Below are 19,151 nucleotides of genomic sequence, written 5' to 3'. Positions count from 1 at the left end.
GCTGTTCTCTCCTGCTCGCAGTGTTTATGCTAAGCCAAGCCAACTGTCTCCTGCCTCTAACAGCATAGCACAGACAAAGGAGTGGTTTCAATCTTTAAGTCATATGATCTATCTGATCTCATTAACAAAAGTTCAAAATAGTTTTTTCAGGATGTTCCTTTTAGGGTCTTTTTTTTAAGAAGACAGATATTTGTGTTGATTGATTGAATCACAAAGAACCCCAGATGGCCCTGTTTTTCTTATGTATCAACAGTGAGGTTGTCAATAAGGTTGCTGGGTTTAACATGCTTACACAACAGTCCATGGCTGTCACAACAAGACAAGAACCAATGCTCTATTTTTGTTCAATCGTCTTCGTCTAAAGCAACAAAACCTCATCACAGCAGTCCTTAGCTGAATGTAAAAATTGAAAGATGAAGCAATTGACATCAGGCCAATTATGATAATAAAGACACGCTGTATTAAGACACACAAACCAAGTTTCTGCTTCTTCTGTATGTGTGAGGTAACCTTTTTTGCAAGAAGATACAGACTCTTCCCTGCTTAATCTTTAGATTGCTCACAACCAAACCTATATGAAAATTAGACACAAAACCAGACCCAGCTTTATCATGCTGTAGATTGTAAACATCATCATCCCTGTACACACAAAGAGCTCAAATCTGTTGTTATTCTGTCTAAATAAAGCCAGTATGATGCACCTCAGCAATGAATCATACTGGCTCCTGTTTGAAGGGCACAGAGTCAAGGCTTCCTCTCAGAGTGAAGCAGCATCTGAGCATGTGCTTATGGTCCTGTACGTGTGCTGACAGGGCAGAGGCTGCAAGGTGACGAGCAATGTCACTCTTTGTTTGGCCTCGTTAAGTGACCTGTCAGTTCACATTAAGGAAATCAGTCAGACTCGGAATAAATTGATTTTAGGCTTCATGTTGCAGATTGCATACTGGAATATTGTAATTGAGTCACAATAAAGTAGGTGATGCACTGTTGGAAAGTTGTCCTGTTTTACTAAGAAACAGAACAATCTTGAACATCTTAGGCAGAGAAATACAAATTGACATGAAGGTGTGAAAGCAGAGTGACAGCTTTCTCAAGCCATGCTGTGCTTGTGATCCATGAAGAACATTTTGCCACTTATGACTCAGATCAGTTTGTCAGTGCTGGTCCATAACCCGCCGGTGTCTGTCATTGTGTGCTTGTAATTAAAACGCCATTGTATCCTTGATAATTGAGCTGCTCAGAGCAGCCGGATGCAGGTTGTTTATCTAGGACAATAGCTGTGTTATTCTTCAGGAAAAATAACAGTCATTGTAGAGAATCAAAATGATAACCATTACAGTGTTTGGAGGCAGTTTTCTAGTGCAATTCAAAAGATTAAGATTTAATTTTATTGATCCCTGCAAGGGGAAATTTCAGTTTTTACACTCTGTAGTCATGCAACACACACATAGGCTGAAATATATACACACATGGACACAAACAGGATGCTATGGACATGCACGGGAGAGGTGTCAGAGTGACGGAGCTGCCCACAGTGGGTACTTCTGAGCTGGTGGTGGGGAGGGGATTTGGTGCCTCTCCAGCTACCAGACCAACTTCCATACTTGGCCTGCACCAGGGCTTGAACTGGTGACCCCCCAGTTCCCAACCCAAGTTCCTACAGACTGAGCTACTGCTGCCCCAGAAATCAAACATTGTTTAATTTTTCTCCTATATTTTAGACTACATGTTCTGACAGTTTTTTTTTTTTTAGCTCTTTGAGGATAAGACATGGGCTGTTCTTTAGGTTTTGCATTGTCAACCATCTCACACAAAAACCAAACAACAAAATGCATATGCAAATTAAGCATGTTATGTATTGTAATGTCTTCTTTGCCATGGACTGTTAACTTTAATAAATTAAAAAAGAAAATATTAAATTGATGCACTTGCTTTCATGATCATTTTATATCATGATATTTAGGCTCTGAATCTGAATATCAATCCCTGATACCCTGCTGCAAAAAAAAGGAAAATAAAATCATGTTTTTTTATCCGCAACTGCAAATAGTCCCTCACAAATACCCATTACCCATGTTTGATTGACATTTGATAGTGCCCAGTTGGGAAATTGTAGCCCCTTTAACATTCTTCTATTGTGAAACCAGGTTTATAGTGGAAATAAATCTACATTTGAACCCATGCCCTGGGAGATGAGTGCCACAGAAGGGAAGTCAGATTTAGTATAGGGACTAACTATGCACCCAAACCATTTTTTTCTTAAGAAGTAACATTTTTCCAGAAAAAAATATTGGTCTTGTCTAGAGGCAAAAAAAAGGGAAATCTGTTTTTTGCATGTAAAATAATTTTAATTCTTAACCTTTTGCAAACTTCATTGTGATTATTGACGTACATAAACATATTAACAAAGTGAAACACATATTTTTCCATAATGTTTTTAAAATCAAAGCAAAGCCTGCAATTCTTAAAGACACATCTGAACTATAAACACTGTGGAAGAAAAGTAGCATGCAACACTTGTTGAAATCATTTAGATTTAAAAAAAAAAAAATGTGCATCCGAATCTAAATTGTATATTATATAAGCAATTAGTTTTGTCTGTCTTGTTGGGTCATTGGAAAAGTTTTCCATAGATAAATTATTGAAAAATATTAAATCTAAACCAAAGTTGCTGTTTTTAAAAAACAGATCTGAATGTCAAGGATGTACATTTTTTATTTCAAAATTTCTCAAAACAGATGATCATGCTGTTAGCCACCTTTCTGATCATTATTGATTGATTTATTGATTGATAGAACTTTAGGGTTACTATGACTACAGTTGGTGCGTAATCATGTTTCTATGGCATCTTCAGACTTTTAAAAGCCTTTAATGTTTTCACAGCATTCCCACTGAGCTAATTTAACTTCTTTGCATACATAAATCAAAATGAGAAACATGTGCTTACATTCATAATGAGGCTCATCTCTGCCGTCATGAATGGATAGATACATTCAACATGCTTGAACTGGGATTTTGAAGCAGTCACAGACTTAATTAAAAACTTGTCACCCTGGGAGAAGAAGAGGATGCCATGTGAAAAAGCTGGGGGTGGAAAGCAAATGAGTTTCCTCAAACACCAAAATGCACACAAGCATTCACACATTCACTCATACACACAGACCCACACTTACTTTGAACACAATCACGTACACGTATCCTCACATGTGGTCATACATGGCTTGACATATTACATAATACTCAATTGACAGCACTTCTTAAATTGCCTCCCAGTAGTTGTCAATCACACGGCCGCCTGGGAAGAATGAATAGGAGGACTTTCAGGGTCTTCACTTTGAGCAGCTGCGCCCAGCCTTGGACTGTTTTTTTTCCCCCAGGCATCAAATCATTTAAGTACCGGGAAATATTCTTTTAGTGTAATGAAAGACACAACAACAAAAGGGAAGTTTTTCGATGTCGCTGATTGCTTTTTAGAAACACTAAAAGAAGTCCATGATGGTATTTCAAGAAACTGAAACATGTTCGAAAGTGCAAAATGTATTTGTGACTCCTCTTTGACGAGATAACAAAGGACAGCTGCAGCTCTGCACAAACCAGTGTTTATGTTAAAATCAAGATCTCAAGAAATCCAGGACATTCACAACAGAAGGAGAAAGTAAATGTATAACCTACACTAGGATGAACCAGATGTTTTTTTAATCTGCTAATTCTTTGTTTTAAAAGCCTCTCCTGCTAGTTTCCCACTCGACATTGACTAATAAAAAATTAAGGTCTTGACACATCTGTAATTCCTTTGATATAAAAGACAGCTGAGTGATCTTACTGCTATGTTCCATGTTGTAAGTCATGTACAGTAAGTGTAGACAACATGACAAATTATTTGAATTTCACTGCTTCTAGATTAATAAGCAACAGAAAATACAATGGATAGTGGAGAATATGGAAAGCATCCTGTGATCATTCAAGCTAAAACATCTTATTGGATAACTCATTAGCATTAACAGTAATGTAAGCTACAACTTTACTTTCTAACCAAAGTTATGTTGCATAATGTATGTTGCCAGAGTCACATTTTATGTTAGCTTGAATAATTGCCAGTACAACATTTTCTGGCAAATATTTTATGCTAGCTACAATTTTTGCTGATGTCACGTTCTAGCTAACATCCTAGCTAATGTTCTTCCCATTCTATTGTGTTACACCTTGAAACAGTCAAAACAGCTATCAGCCACTTCAATAGCTAATGGATTTTTGCTGATGAAGAACTCTCCAAATAGTCTTTTACCTTATAAATTGGCTACATGTGAGCTTATAAAGACTGGGTGCAACCAACTGGCCATTTAGTCATGGTATTAATTATAGCGGGTGTTCATTTGTGTTTATCTGTGGGAAAAGTGGTTAATTTCAAAAGAAAACATTTTTTATACTTGATAAAAAACACATAAATAAGACATTTGATATAGCAGACAATTAGAACTGACTGTCTCGTAAGCCACACTGTGTTGTATATGTATTCCAATGCTACAAGCTGTAAATAGCACTATAAAATGCATTGAGAATATAACAGCATATCTTGCTGGATAAAAGCACTGACAATAAGACACATCATTCAAACCATTCAGCTGGGAGACATCACAACCTCAAATAAGCTTCTTATCAGAAGCACCCATTCTCCTCAATTCAGAAATGTTCTGAAAATAAAATGTGACCCCAGATGGGTTTCCTGTGTTATGAATCAAAGTGAGATATTAACTGTGCCACAACAACATTTCTACAGTTTTCATGACTTTAATCAACTTGGCATTTATTTGTATATTTTTCTTTCTCTGTGATGATACCCAGACTTCAAAAAGATGGAATAAATTAGTCACTACAGTAATTTTCAGTAAATAGAGGTTATTAATGGTGTACATTCAGTATTGGCCCCCGCAAAAAACTAATAAACTAGTAAGGTACAGTTCTTGATGCTTTACATCCCAAAAGCTTTTCATTACACCATTACTATGCCTGAAAACATTTATTTCAAAGTGGATAGAAAAGGACAGCCGTAGTACACCAAGCTCTATATTCCACCACCATGACCAAACATGAAAGTAGAGTTAAATTTTTAGAAATCAACAGAATTAGAATCAGAAATAACAGCTCTCCTGATCCTTTGATCAGAGTGAGGACCTTTCTGATTCCCAGGCAGAATAAAGAGATCACTTTGGTATATGAGGAGAATAGGGTGTAATGGAGGAGCCTGGCACTGTGTGGTTTATGTAGCAATCTCAGCACATAAAAACTGGTACTTAATGGATTCACTGGCAGACAGAAAGATGACATTTTCCAAGTTATTTCAAGAAACATTTTCTCCACTCTCTCTCTACTTAAAAAAAAATGCTCCCTCCATTAATTTCTGTGTTTTTCAGAGATGCCTCCTGCTATTTATTTATATATGTCTTTACTAGTGCTGTGCTCGTATATAACATATGAGTGGACAGACGAAGCGTTTCCTAGTCTTTCATGCATCACCATCCTCACATGTTCAGTATGGTTCCCAGTAAGGCACAAGTGGATTATTCCTTAGGGTGAAAAGCTAAAAGTCAATCATGAGGGAACAAAAATGTCAACATTCATCTCTTAGTGAGGACAGTCTGACAGGCGGATGCAAGGCATATAAATTCATACTGGAAGAAGTGTAAACGAAAAGTAAGAGCCACATTCCTTTGTGTTTGCACAGGACCAGAACAAGTGTTCACTGTTGGTTAGGGAGTGTTTTTAGTCGAGAGGATCCTTTTATCTGATGCAGATTTCATGACCTCTGATTTATCAAGAGATGAGCACAGACACATCTATTGCTTTCTAGGTTTTATGAATGCATTTATTTCTCTGTGTTCACAGGACTGTTTGTCAGCATTTTAGAAGACGTTCGCTGTGTTGAAAGCTCAATATGGGCTTTTATATTTTAAAAGAGTTTTTTTTTTTACACAGTCCTCCAATACAATCATGTTTCAGTCTGCAGCAGGCTTCTGATTTAGTCCAATCGTGAGCAAAGCTGTAGATTGTGTTGGTGCTGAAATTATGTAAAGAAGTCAGACTCCTTTACAATATGACTGGAACTAGGGGGCTGTCAAACACCGGAGGTTTTGAAGGTAGTCCTAGACACCCCTGTGGAATTGGAGTTTGACTATTGATTTGTGTATTAGTCACTCAAGGTTTTCAATAATTTGACAGACTCCTCTTCATGGCTGCGCAAGGCCTCCTTAACACTGATGCACCTTATAAAAGCACAAAAGTGTTTGTGATGGTGATCTCTGTCTGCTATCAGATTGCTCCAGTCAGATGAGTAAGTCTCTCTTTAATGCTGATGCTCATTTTAGGTTTTCGATGACTACAACTTCCCGCCGGTCAGCGTAGTCAGGGCTGAGGCCGTTCAGGTAAAGGCTGCCGTTCCTGGCCAGCCCCCCAGTGATGGGACTGAGAGAGAGAGTCAGGCTGGTGTAAGCTTCTCTGTCCTCGTACAGGTTGGCTGACAGCGCCCTCTTGCCAGGGGTCATTTCTTGATTGATGGATGCATTAATGCCCAGCTCGGACGACAGCTTGCGCTTGATGGATGCAGCACGCTGGAACTTGTCATAGATGTCAACGCTGAGTCGCCGCCGGGTCTCTTTAAACTCAGCTGAGACATTTGCTGTCCACTCAGCCGCGTGAGCTCGAAACTCTCCAACCTGCAGAGAAAGAGTGAAGATTGATGTCTGCAGGTGTTTAAGCACAGCATGTCCCCCCTTTACATCAACATCTGTTACCCAGTGTTATCTGGTTAGCATGCTCCGATGCAACTTTCAAAGAAACATTTGCTTCCTGAATTTAAGCCGGAAATGTTTTCCTGGGTAACATGACAACAGGTCGATATTTAAACCTCATCCTTTACTGTTCCCAACCTCATGTGTTACTAAAGCCCTGAACTGACTTTATTTCATGGCTTTGCAGACTCAAGGAACTAGAAATGAGACAGTAGTGCAGGAATTTATTTGTACGTTTGTAACTCTTTATTTATGACCTATCATACGAAAGCCCTATGTCCAACTGTGAATGTAATACGGTAGTCCTTGATGTCTGACTGAATAGGTTAATAGCTTGGACCATGTTAATGTGAAAAGCACACCAATAATTAATGGAGTTCAGGCTTGTGAATGCCACATCTATTTCTCTATTCAGACTACTGTTCAAATGCTCTTGCCTGAAGCGTTCTGTCACATGAATTGGATGCTATCCAATTAGCAATGCCTGTAACCTACATCTTTTATTTTCAGTTAATGTTCATTTGTCATTGAGTGTCGTCGCTGTAGACGTGGAGTAGGAAGAAATATTTAATGAGAAGCCCTAACTGGTTAATATTTTTGGACAAAATGTGTTGAGGTACAGCTGTTGCTGTTACCTGAAATGTATCATTTTCAATTTACAGTTCATTAACAATGGTTCCTCACAAATAGTTTCACTTTTTAGGACATAAACAAAATGCCTTGTTGGGAAGGAAAACATGACAACATTTATACAATTCTTGTATCTGTCCATTACGGAGAAACCTATGCTTTTAGTATGTTAGCTTAGCTTAGCAAAAAAGGTGAGAAAGAGGGCAAAAAGCTTTGTTCTAAGCTAATTCTTTGTCTGTAGGCAATTACATCTGCCTACAAGCTCCACTTATAGGATTAATAACAAACACATTATATTTCATGTATTTGAGCTGTAACAAATTTCAACTGACAGAGATATCAGGTAACTTCTTCCTGTAAAAACACATGCTGTGTTATTATGTTTTGTACAAAATAAAACAATGTTTCGGTGTGGCAGCCTTTATTTTTATTTTTACAAAGCTATGCCAGCTCTTAACCTTTTTCCTTTCTTTCTGCTTAGCTATGCCAACAAGCTGCTTTGAAAATATATTTACCTGACATATAAGGGGGAGGTGTAAGTCTTCTAATCTAACGCTTTGCATGTAAGCAGATAGAGTAGGGCTTATGCCTAATTTTTTTTAAATTAATAACTTAAGGTCACTTATTATCCTCCTTTTCAACCAGTTTAAATAAGTCTCAGAGCTCCACGAAACATGTATGTGAAGTTTCATTTCAAAAATCCCCTCTGATCCTGTGTTTTATCATGTCTATAAACCCCTCTATTTCAGCCCTGCTCAGAACAGGCAGTTTCTTTGTCTGTACCTTTAAATGCAAATGAGCTGTGTCTGACCACGCCCATCTCTGAAAGGTCTTGGGTAGCTTGGTCTTTCTTGCACAATGACCAATTGTTTACGGTGAGAAGGCAGACTCAGAAGGCAGAACAAACACCTAGCTGTGGGAGTGTCATCCATGGGGGAGGGGTTACTGCCCTTTGTGATGTCACAATAGGAAAATCTCCAATAGGCTTATTTTAGCACACATTTCCTAAAAAGTAGAATAAACGTAAAAAAGAAACTAAACATGGAAAATGTATTTTGTATAATATGTGACCTCAGTATTTAGAGGCTTTGCTACTTTCAGTTTCATTACAAGACAACTGGCTATAGGGTTAGAGAGAATGCAAATAATGCAAAAACAATTTATGCAAAAGTACTAACAAAGGTTTGTGTCAAAGTTCTAGTTTATGCTTCACAGTCAATGCTAGCGTTAGTTGAATGTTGCACAGATGAGGAGATGCAGACATGCTTTCTGCTAAACTGTACTGCAGGAGTCTCAGGCTAGTTTTCAGGAGACTATATAGTATGTGGTGAAAAAAACTCTGTATGTTTATGTCCCCTGAGAGGCAATGCACTGGAACAGAGCACACACTTCATTGATCCTGCCTTCATAATACATAAGGCCTTTCTTTCCCTGCTGTTTCATAATTCATTACACTCTGAGGTGTGCTTGTTGAAAGCGGACTTCTGAACGCATACGTTCAAATTTATGGTGTGTGCCTGTATGTGTGCTCACACTTGGCAACACACACCAGAGCACAAACACTTCAGTGCGTGATTTCTCCTCCTTTCTCCCACTTTCTCTGCCTGATCATCCTCGCCCCCTTCCCTCCAAACCCCCAACCTTGCACAGAAACATCCTCTCTCACTAATGTATTTCTCTGTAGAGCTCACAGCCTCTTCTGCTTCTCTCCTAATTAAGCCTGTGTGAGGATTCCCACTGCAGACTAGTCTCCCTTTTTTTTATTTTGTATGGAATAAAGAAATAAGACCTGCATGTGTCTGGTTTATGCTTTGAAGTGCGTGATTGCCGGGATGCACGGTTCTCTCAAACCTTTTTACATGAAAATAATGAGTCTGCCAAAACAGCAAGGTATGTTATTACTCGACTGGAATCACAACAAATATTTAATCTAACCCTTGTATGAGATGGTATTTTCTCCACTGGAAGAGGATTTATCAATTCAGATTTATGGAGAGTGAACTGGAAAAGCCTCGAGTTATTCCTCTGTCAAAATGAAGTGAGACGAATGTGATCACACCTCTGAACTTACTGCTTAGGAACAGACGCACCAGTGTTAGCCTATAAATATGAAAGAAAATATCCTACAAACCTCCACAGTGCTACTTTGAATGTTTCAGTATACCTAAACAAAGTGATCCGAATCAATCTTACAGCCTCTGAAAAAAAGGCTTTGATATCTGTGACAGATAGTCCACGCAACTTAAAGTAAGGCAGAATTTGAATTTCTCTCTCAAGCTCTTACTCTTTTCATTCTCCACAGAACTACTTCCATTAAAGCCATGGGAGAAGAATGGAAAAGTAACTACTGTCATCCCCATTCAATATCTGCAATACCCTAGACCCCCCATTCCCCTAAAAATTGAGCTGACTTGTCCTTACAAGATTTGATTAGTTGTACATTTGTAAGGGAATTTGCTAAAGTAAAATAACTAGTAAGCACGGTTCGGCATATTAACTTCATGTTGTCATAATATCTTGAAGAGGGCTAAGCTCTTTTTTTAAGCACTCCGATATTTTCCCTTATATTGTGTGGGGACAGCAGGGATGCAATTTTTTTTCCCTGTACTTTTAAAGTTTATCACACCATGACATTGTGGACATAGCATGCAGTTAATTTCAAGCATACTGAACCCTACTATTTTAGGTCAAAGTTTTTTATTTTTTCATTTTCCGTAAGTGTGGCGGTGCAAACCACAACACTGGTTAATAAATGTGAAAGACATCATCTTGGGGAAGTCTTTGTCCTCTTATTTACAAGAAAATACTGTAAAAGGGTTTTGACTGAAATATCTTAGAAAATAAAGGCTTATCTGGAGAGCTAGATCTTGATCAGTACAAAAATTAATGAAAAGTATGAAGATGGACTCAAGCAACCAAGCATTCATCTATTAGCAGGTAATTCTTGTCAGCCAACATTGTCTCAACCTTACTGAGAAAAAAGAGAGGTTTCATATTTCCCTAATCATTCAGCCTGAACACTGATAGAACTCATGGCACATGATCTCATACCTCCTCTTTTGTCTTCTTTGAGATGACCCTGAACCAGTCTCCGATCATACTGAGCACAGCAGCAAAGTACGCCAGGCCCACGAGGATCCAGAACCACACCACAGGCTTGTAGTAGTCCAGGTAGTCCTGACTCTCTGACCCAGCTGGAGAACATAAAACAAAGCAGGTTAGGTGGATTAAAAATTATTTGGATAAAGTCCTGATGATGGGAAAACAATTATTTTATCAAGAAAAAATTTAACCTTTCGAGCTTCTTACCAGATCCAGTGATTTTGCTGTTATGTTTGGTGTTTTTATGGCTGAGTTTCTGCTTTTTTTTTTGTGGCACATGAGGATGAAGGCTGCAAGATTTATATCTGCTTCGTACTTTTCTGAAAACCGCCTGTGGACTTCCAACAAACAAATCAATCATAAATCCTCTCGCACTTCAAACACCAGCTTCAATGCTTTTACATACTCTTTTAGCCCCTGTCATGAGCTGTGTCTATGGAATAACCCTCAATAAATCACCTGTTGCGATGCAGTACAGCCAGCATGTAGACAGTGCAGTTTACCTAAAGACTGATGAGTTTACTGTAACTCCTGACACTGGCACAGGTGGCCTAATCTAATATACAACCATTAGTTCTGCTCAGGGAAGTTTCATCTAGCAGCTAAGTGTTTGTGATTTTTACCCTCTGCCTCTCTCTTGTTGTCTCTCAGGCAGGTCAAATCAACCTAACGCCACCTGCTAATGCACACACACATGCACAAAACCTCTTTCTGTACAGCATACACAAACCATATTTATTTTGTTAAAAAGTCAACTCCAGAGGAGTACCCTTATTGTTAGTACGCTAAACTCCATATTTACTTTCAAGACCAAACAACTAGTGCTCATTTGGTCAGAGAGTTGATATAAAAAAAAAAGTCCAAGAAGTCCATCACTACTGTCTCTTCTTTTAAAGCTAAACTCAAAACCTATCTATTCTTCCAAGCATATGAATAGTTACTCTTTGTGTATGTGTGGGTTTGTGCAAGTGTTTTTTGTTTTGTTTCTGTATCATATTCATGATAGTTGAGCTATTTGTCACTTGTATTCCTAGGTTTTTATCATCAATGTAAAGCACATTGAGCTTACATGTAATGAAATGTGCTATAAATCAACTTCTATTCTATTCTTTTCTAATAGTATACCATCAATATTTATTTTTGTTTATTGTGCTGAGATAGCTGAGATAAATGTGTGCTGCCTCTAGCTTTATTTATAATAAGACAAAAAACAACTCTGATTATGCATGGATTATGCATATTCTATCATATAAAGCTATTCTGTTAATTAAAGGGTGGGTACAGATGCGTTTAGTGGCTCCAAAGTTTCTACTGTATTTAACTCTATTTGTTGTACAGTAGTTACTTTGGATTTCTTGTCTCACAGATGGGAGGCATCAAGCATTGCATGGTTGATTTAGAGAAACTGTCAGAATTCATGTTATAATGTGCAGCATAGAGAGTAACAGCAAACAAAGGGAGCCTTTTCACAGCCATGTCGCACATCTGTTCAGTCAGACCGGCTGAGGAATCATCCTGCTATAAACACACTGATTCCATACTGAGTGTCAGACATAAAAATGAAAGAGGGAGTCTATAAATTCAAAGGAAAATCGAGTGACCTTTTTCACCAGCGACAAAGTCTCCAAAGCCGATGGTGGTGAGAGTTATGACCACGAAGTAGATTGACTCCAGCGTGCTCCAGCCCTCGATGTGCTGGAAGATGACGGCAGGCAGGGCCACGAAGATGAGGCACCCGAACAGGATGAAGAGCAGCGTGGAGAAGACGCGGATCTTCGTCTGGCTGACTTTCCACTTCTGAAAAGAGATAATACAAAACTATTGGTACTAAGATAAGACACGGAAACCAGTGGGGCTGAGATAGGTTTGTAAGAACTATAACACCCAAATTAATTTTGTTTAATGTATTTATTTGTTTTGTTTTTTATTAAAATGCCCTTTTGTCTTATTTCATTATTTCTTTACTTAGTTTCTTTGTAATTGTGACAGAACAGTAATGAAAGTTGTAAAAACGTTTCATTATGACATTATGTTGGCCAACTCAAAAAATTTTCAGTTTAGTTGAAAAGTACAGAGTACAGGAACTTCCTTCATAACCTTTGTAAAAAAAATAACCCTTGAAAACATTCTGGCTGTGTTCCTCTTCCTCATGTCCCACAGTCTTTCGCTTTTATTTATTTTTGCTCTCTTCACATTTAGGATGAGTCACTTGGTTTTTTTTTCCGACCTCCTTCCAGGAATACATTTACTGGTTTCTAACATCTCAAACGTCAGGGTGCCAAGCTCTTGTGACAGAACGTTCACTGTCAGAAGGCGCGCTCATGGAGCTGGGGACATTTTGGATCAAGACTTGATATGCTTCATGCGCTGAAAAGTATTTGACATGCAACTCATATGAGCAGATATTCTAATGGATTCACCACAGTTACAGCCTGTGCTTTCATGTTACCATGGAAATTTGAGTTTGATTAAATCTGCAGCTCTCCAGTTACAGAACATTAGGGTATATTCTGCTGTTTACTCTGTGGCTCTGGAGGTGACTGCTTTCAGCTGGTTCCCTGTGCATGCTGCCCTTTTCCCTTCCAGTTATGTAAGCCCCAAGCACAGTGCCTCTGAGGGGAGCATACAGAGCAGTCAGACCTCAAAATACTCTGTCTGTGATGTCTAATGTCCTCACTGCACTGAGCAAAATCCACTTCAGTAGCACACAGTTCAAAGACACCTACAGTGAGTCATAGGACCAAATGAGATGGAGACTAACAACCCAAGAGACAATATGTTCCTGAGGGTCTTCTATAGCCGAGTCTTTTTTCCTTAGCCAGCATCTTCAATGCACAGCAGCCACTTCAGCAGATGCTACAGTCCATCTATTCTCATTGTTTGAACTAGCTACATGTACTAACCTTTCTCCTACTCCTCCGGGAGAAAAAAAGCCACTTGCCAGCAATAAATCAAAGTCATAATCAACCAGTTGCTGCTGAGTATCGTGGCTCCTGGAAAATGTACCTATTGATAGAGCTTTTATTCTGGAAATAAAAGGCTCTTATGAAATCAGGGACTGCTTTAGTGGGCTTGTTAAAGATAATTAAGATTTTTAAGCCTGTCATGGTTATACACTTACACAACAGAACATTCTAGAAAAATCTCCCCTCTGTGGAAAAATGTTAAAGTAATGATTCTGGGGTTGTCGGGGGAAGCGTATCCATGCTCTGAGTGTATCTCGAAGTGTTCCTCTGCAGAACAGTGCTCCCTATAAATTAGGTTTGATTACAGGTTTGTATTATACAAGTGCACCGAGGTCATGTTCTATTCAACTGAACAATTGGCAAACTACTGCACCTGTGGTATCAGCTCAAACTTTCACTTGTTCGCAATTGTATTCAAAATGTCTTCCTGTAAATGAATTTCATTTATAGCAAAAAAGACATTATTAAACTTTTGTAATGATTCCGTTTAGTCAACCACAGCTCTTTTGTAAGGCTAGACATGACAGCATTGACTTAGATTTCAAGACAGAATGCATTTATTGTATCGACACGTCTCTGCATTTCAGAACCCTCTTGCCCTCCTTGACAATTTTTTTGTAATTTGAGATGTATATTCTGTATTCAATTAGGCTGATTATTCCCCAGAATAAATTTAGTGAGGAGAGTGAGGGGTAGACATGTATTAAAGGGCCAAGGCCAGGAGTCAAATCTGCAGCTTTTTGAGGTACAAGTAAAAAAATAAAGCAGAATTTTAACGCACATTAGGCCTATATCAATTCAGCCACCAGTGGGGTATCGATCAAGAGGAGGACCTACGTGCAGAAAACCAAAAGTATTTATTTGAACAAAAAAGGCAAAAGGAAAGAAATGCTTACTTTTCAAAAGTCCAACAAATGTCCAGAGAAGAGAAACAAAAAAAAGACACGAGAAAACACTGGGAGGTAAGAGACGTATGACAGGAGCAGTAAGGGCGTGATCACACTGGCAATCCGTACCGTGCCTAAGCACGCTTCACCCCTAAAGTCCAGTTCGTTTGACCAGTGTGTGTGCTCCGTACCATGCTCAAGCACGGTACACTACCTTGGCCCTGGCACACTTCAGGGTGGTCGGAGAGGTCCGCCTGTTTGTAAACTGAGAACGCTTCATAATTACATAAAGCTATGCATGTTCTGTATTACAGCGTTATATACAAGAGGTAATTATGCTAGGCCCGGTTTGTCCTGGAGCAGTGTGAGAGCAGGCCGTGCAGGCCAACGGGGGAATGAGAGGTTGGGGGGTGGGGGGCGCAATCATGTTTAAGCACGGTAGTAGACAACTTTGATAGTGTGAGTGCGACCTAAGACAAAATGAACTAGAGGAAAGGAACACTGAGAGTAAATACACTCAGGGATAATCAGACACAGGTGAGACTAATGACACAGGTGAAGAAACAAAGGGAGGAAGTATGACAAGACAAGAAAGACTGGGGACAAGAACTACAAAATAAAACAGGAAACACTAAGGACACACATGTACATATACAGTAATAATACACAGAGGACATGGAGAAACACGAGGATAAGACATGAAAAAATAAAACAGGAGACATTAAAGACTAAACTTGGAAATAAAGCAATACAGATACGCACAAGGGAAACAAGCAACAGGAAGGGAGAAAGAGACAAAAATAAAACAGGAAATTAAATCCAAACACTGAAATAAACAAATGAACCAGAAACTCATGACAGTATGGCAGCTGTCAGTAGCAGTTCCCTCTTCCTCATTTAGTGTTCACTGACGTAACCTCCCGTGATTCCATGGCAACGATAGATATGTTGCATCTGTCATGCCAGCCGCCACAATAAGACACGTCCGTACAACTATAAAATCACGGATCTCTTTGGCTTTGATAACTGTTGGAAATATTTGAGGTAATAGAAGTACTCAACAAAAAAATAGAACATAGGTTTAGTCCATATTTAATAAATTTTAGTGTAAAACACTAATAACATTCTAAATACTGTACCTTTAACATGAAATAAATACAGCTGTTTTTAAAACCAGCTTTAGGTCATGTTCTCCTCAGTGGCTGGTGCACTGAGCAGCTGTTTGATTGCTTTGTCGTTTTTTTATTTTCAGGGTAAGCCTTTGAGTTTCCAGGAGATACTTAATGACTTAACATCCAGCAGGCTCCATTTATATTCCGTATGTCCAACATGACTAATGGTGCTCTCTAACCACTCAGCTTTGGACCCAGTCAACGTGTAAAAGGCACTTTAATTAATAACCCATAGTATCATTATTTTAGAGAGATGCAACCATCTGGGTTAATTTCACCGCCATAAACAGAAAGCAGGAAAACGATGGAAACAGTTCCACAAGTTTCGCGAAGAAGATGACAAAAGAAAACCCCTAACTGTTCTTCTTTGCTGAATTTTGGAACTTGTTATGAATTAACTGCAATTTACTGATCTAAGCTTTCAATCTTGAACAAACTGTCTGCAATTTAAATGGTTCTCAGGAGTGAAACCATTTCCTCAGAAAAAACCCAGACTGCTTTGGAAAAAAAACAACTCCTGCACTTTCACAATATTCAGATGCAGGGTCTTTATGTTTCTGCTTTAACTTTGACCCTTGGATATAACAGTTCTTTCAAGAAACAGCTCCAGCAATACACTTTTACAGCTACTGTTGTGTTTCCTGTATCCTTTTGTGCTTTCCACATTAAAACGGCTCACTGCTCACAGGTAAACATACAAAAAAAAACAAAGAAAATTAATCAGGAGGGAAGGATCTCACCACAATCATCTTCTCTACTTTAGCGATGCCTTTCCCAAAAATGGTCCCCAGCTGGTCCCCGACGCCAGCCAATAAGAATCCAAACAGGGGAATCCCTAGCAGAGCGTAGATGATGCAGAAGATCCGCCCTCCTTCTGTGTGAGGAGAAATGTTCCCAAACCCTGACAGGCAGAAAGGAAGCAGAGAGAGAGTTCATTAGCTCATCAGGCAGTATTTCATTCAGAATGTAAGAGGAAATTAGCTGCAACATAGAGACACAGTCAGTTTTTTGTGTGATGTGTGATGAGCAGGGCATTATACATTATCTGCAGAACAGGAAATGTTTTGCTATATTTATGTGTTTTTAAGATACTCAGAACCTAAAGCAGATACAATTTTATTTTCTTCAACCTGGATATTCAGTTTGCATCTACTTTTATGCATACATTTGTTGTGTAGAAGAAAAAACAATGTCAAGTCACATCATGTTGTGCTACAGAGTGTTAAAACTATCAGAGCTCTTCGCAGCTTTTTGTGCTGCATAAACACAGAAATAGGAAATAAGATCCTGTAACTGCTTTGTTGTTTTTCTACAGTTAAAAACCTCTGGGATAATGCATGCCTTCTTGTCTTACAATGATTCTAAAGACAGTTCTAGTTGTTTCACATGACATGTTTTATTTATCTTTTCATACTGTTGGGCAACATATTATGTTCTCTTCTCCTCTGTTTGCCTTATGCAGGACAGACTCTGAGTACATACAAAAACAGGAGCATTGATGTTATTGCATTGCATGAAACACAGAGAAGGAAAACTGGAAAAAAAAATTTTTTAATCTACACTGGACAGACCAGAGACTGGAAAACGTTACACAAAAACTTGACTGAGCTTTGACATCACTGCAGACAAGCTTGGAGAAATGTTAATATTTAAAGATGGACGTCTTTAAAAAGTAATGATTCATACTCAAGGTTGATGATTCTTTTCTCATTACACTAGTAACTGAGACTTTAATGAAATATGGAAAAAATGAAATGCGCAAAAAAAAGACAGTATACTGTATATAGAGACACAAATACACACACACACACACACACACACACACACACACACACACACACGGTCAATGGGTTGCTGGCGTTCATCTTCTATCCAAATCCACTATCATGTGCAGCCATAAAAAGCAGCCTTTCGAATTCAATGTCCTGGTAGAGTCCTGTGCCTTTTGAAAACTGAACCTCAAGAAAGACAACACACAACACATGACTTTCTATTATTTAATGTTTTATAAGAGCTCTGCATAATGAACTACACACACCTTTCTCCTTTAATGGATTCACCCATCTCAGGATAGAAGCTGCAGGGTGCCTTCTAACAACTTCCCAGTCTCACACTGGTAGTATGTTGGCAGTAAATGTGCGAAAAAAAAATGTCAATCAAATCACCCTGATTTCATGATTAGCTCAAAGGAAGAACGGGACGCTGGATTTGTTTTTAACACCTCTGGGTGCCATGGCAGAACAAACAAAGACACAGCGGCCCTCTAATTTGTAGCAGTGCTCCGTCTTTCTTTCATATTATAGATTGAATTAAACAGATTCACCCTTGTTTATATTCTCAGCTCATCTTTGAAAGCTATCATGGTGTCAGGCATGAAAAGCAATTGGCAGGCATGAAAAGCAATTGGCAAATTATTGTGAAATGGAATAAAAAGATGGACTTGTAAAGACTACTGGGTTCTGAAACAAATAGATAAAAGGAGAAACGCTAGGTTAAAGAAAAGACATTTGAAAAAAGGGGAGACTCTAGGCTATATTTTTTCAAATCTTCAAAAATTGATTTTTTGTAATCTGCACATCAGTTTTTATTTTACACATTGGACTACAGCTTTATTACTGTTAAAGAACAAATTCTCCTCTGCTCTGACCTTTTACTCTCACAGGACTTAAGTGAAATGTTTAACCACAATTCAGTTTGAAAGGAACAAATCATTCAATTTTGATCTTTTGACAACAATATGGCCTACATGAATGAAATAAATACTCTAAAATATCTGTTCCATCATCACATTAACGTTGATTTAGACAAACACATTATTTAACATGTCCCTTATAACACTGCGTACATTACATGATACTAACTAGGTTATGTAAGAATCTCGTGCAGTAATGTGGCACGCTTTGTACTCTCTCTTAAAGGAACAAATGTCGTTGCAGAGGACCATAAAGGTTTAATGACTTTCTTCTAAACTCAGCAGAGCATCTTTGAACTGAGTGACCTTATTAGCGTCTCTTAAAGATCATTATTAGAGTACAGGGCATTCTTTTTTCATGGAAATGTATATCACCAAATAGAAAAACAAAATGTGAAAAAAAAAAAATCAAACAGTGATTTATTTGGAATTAGAACCCTTTTTTTTCAGACTTTCAATTTCCAAAACAGAGACCCGTCTTGATATTCAGAAGAAAATCTAACTTTCAGTGGGAATAAAATAGTAGAGGACACTTGAGTGGGGAGTTCCACAGGGAAGAAAAACAGCAGATCAATCACTCCGCACCTGTCTGACTAGAGCAGAGAAGCAGAGGCAACAGAAACAAGAGGTAATTCAGTAAGGGGAAAGATGCCTTAGCACAATGCTTCACATCTTATTAAAACTCTCTGCATAAACAAATCAATCTTTGTTATAAATGCTTGGTCACCATCTCCAGCTGAATCAGGTAAAGCAATAAAAAAAAAAACACACAATGCCCAATTGTTTTACACAGAACAAATATTCAATCTGAACAATTATTTCTTTAAATCATAAGCATGTCTTTGCATTCTGAACCAAACAGGCAAAATTATGATGATTACAAACACACAGCACAGAGTAATGAAGTGCTGTTTACA

General features: G+C 38.4%; 1 protein-coding gene across 1 annotated transcript in view; it reads right to left on the bottom strand.

Annotated features, from left to right (window-relative positions):
* Positions 1–2,697: 2,697 nt before the first annotated feature.
* Positions 2,698–19,151, bottom strand: part of LOC109994170 (potassium channel subfamily K member 2) — a 33,962-nt gene continuing 17,508 nt past the window's right edge. The window contains exons 4-7 of the mRNA XM_020647374.2: positions 16,283–16,443; positions 12,119–12,314; positions 10,467–10,609; positions 2,698–6,710 (exon numbers count right to left, since the gene is read on the bottom strand). Coding sequence (XP_020503030.1) covers positions 6,354–6,710; positions 10,467–10,609; positions 12,119–12,314; positions 16,283–16,443 — 857 coding nt within the window. The 3' untranslated portion in view covers positions 2,698–6,353. The remainder of the gene's footprint in view (positions 6,711–10,466; positions 10,610–12,118; positions 12,315–16,282; positions 16,444–19,151) is intronic.

This window comes from Labrus bergylta, chromosome 15 (assembly GCF_963930695.1).
Source record: "Labrus bergylta chromosome 15, fLabBer1.1, whole genome shotgun sequence".
NCBI classification, from domain to species: Eukaryota; Metazoa; Chordata; class Actinopteri; order Labriformes; family Labridae; genus Labrus; species Labrus bergylta.
Note: the sequence above shows the minus strand (reverse complement) of the source record. Positions and strands in the feature narration are given on the sequence as shown.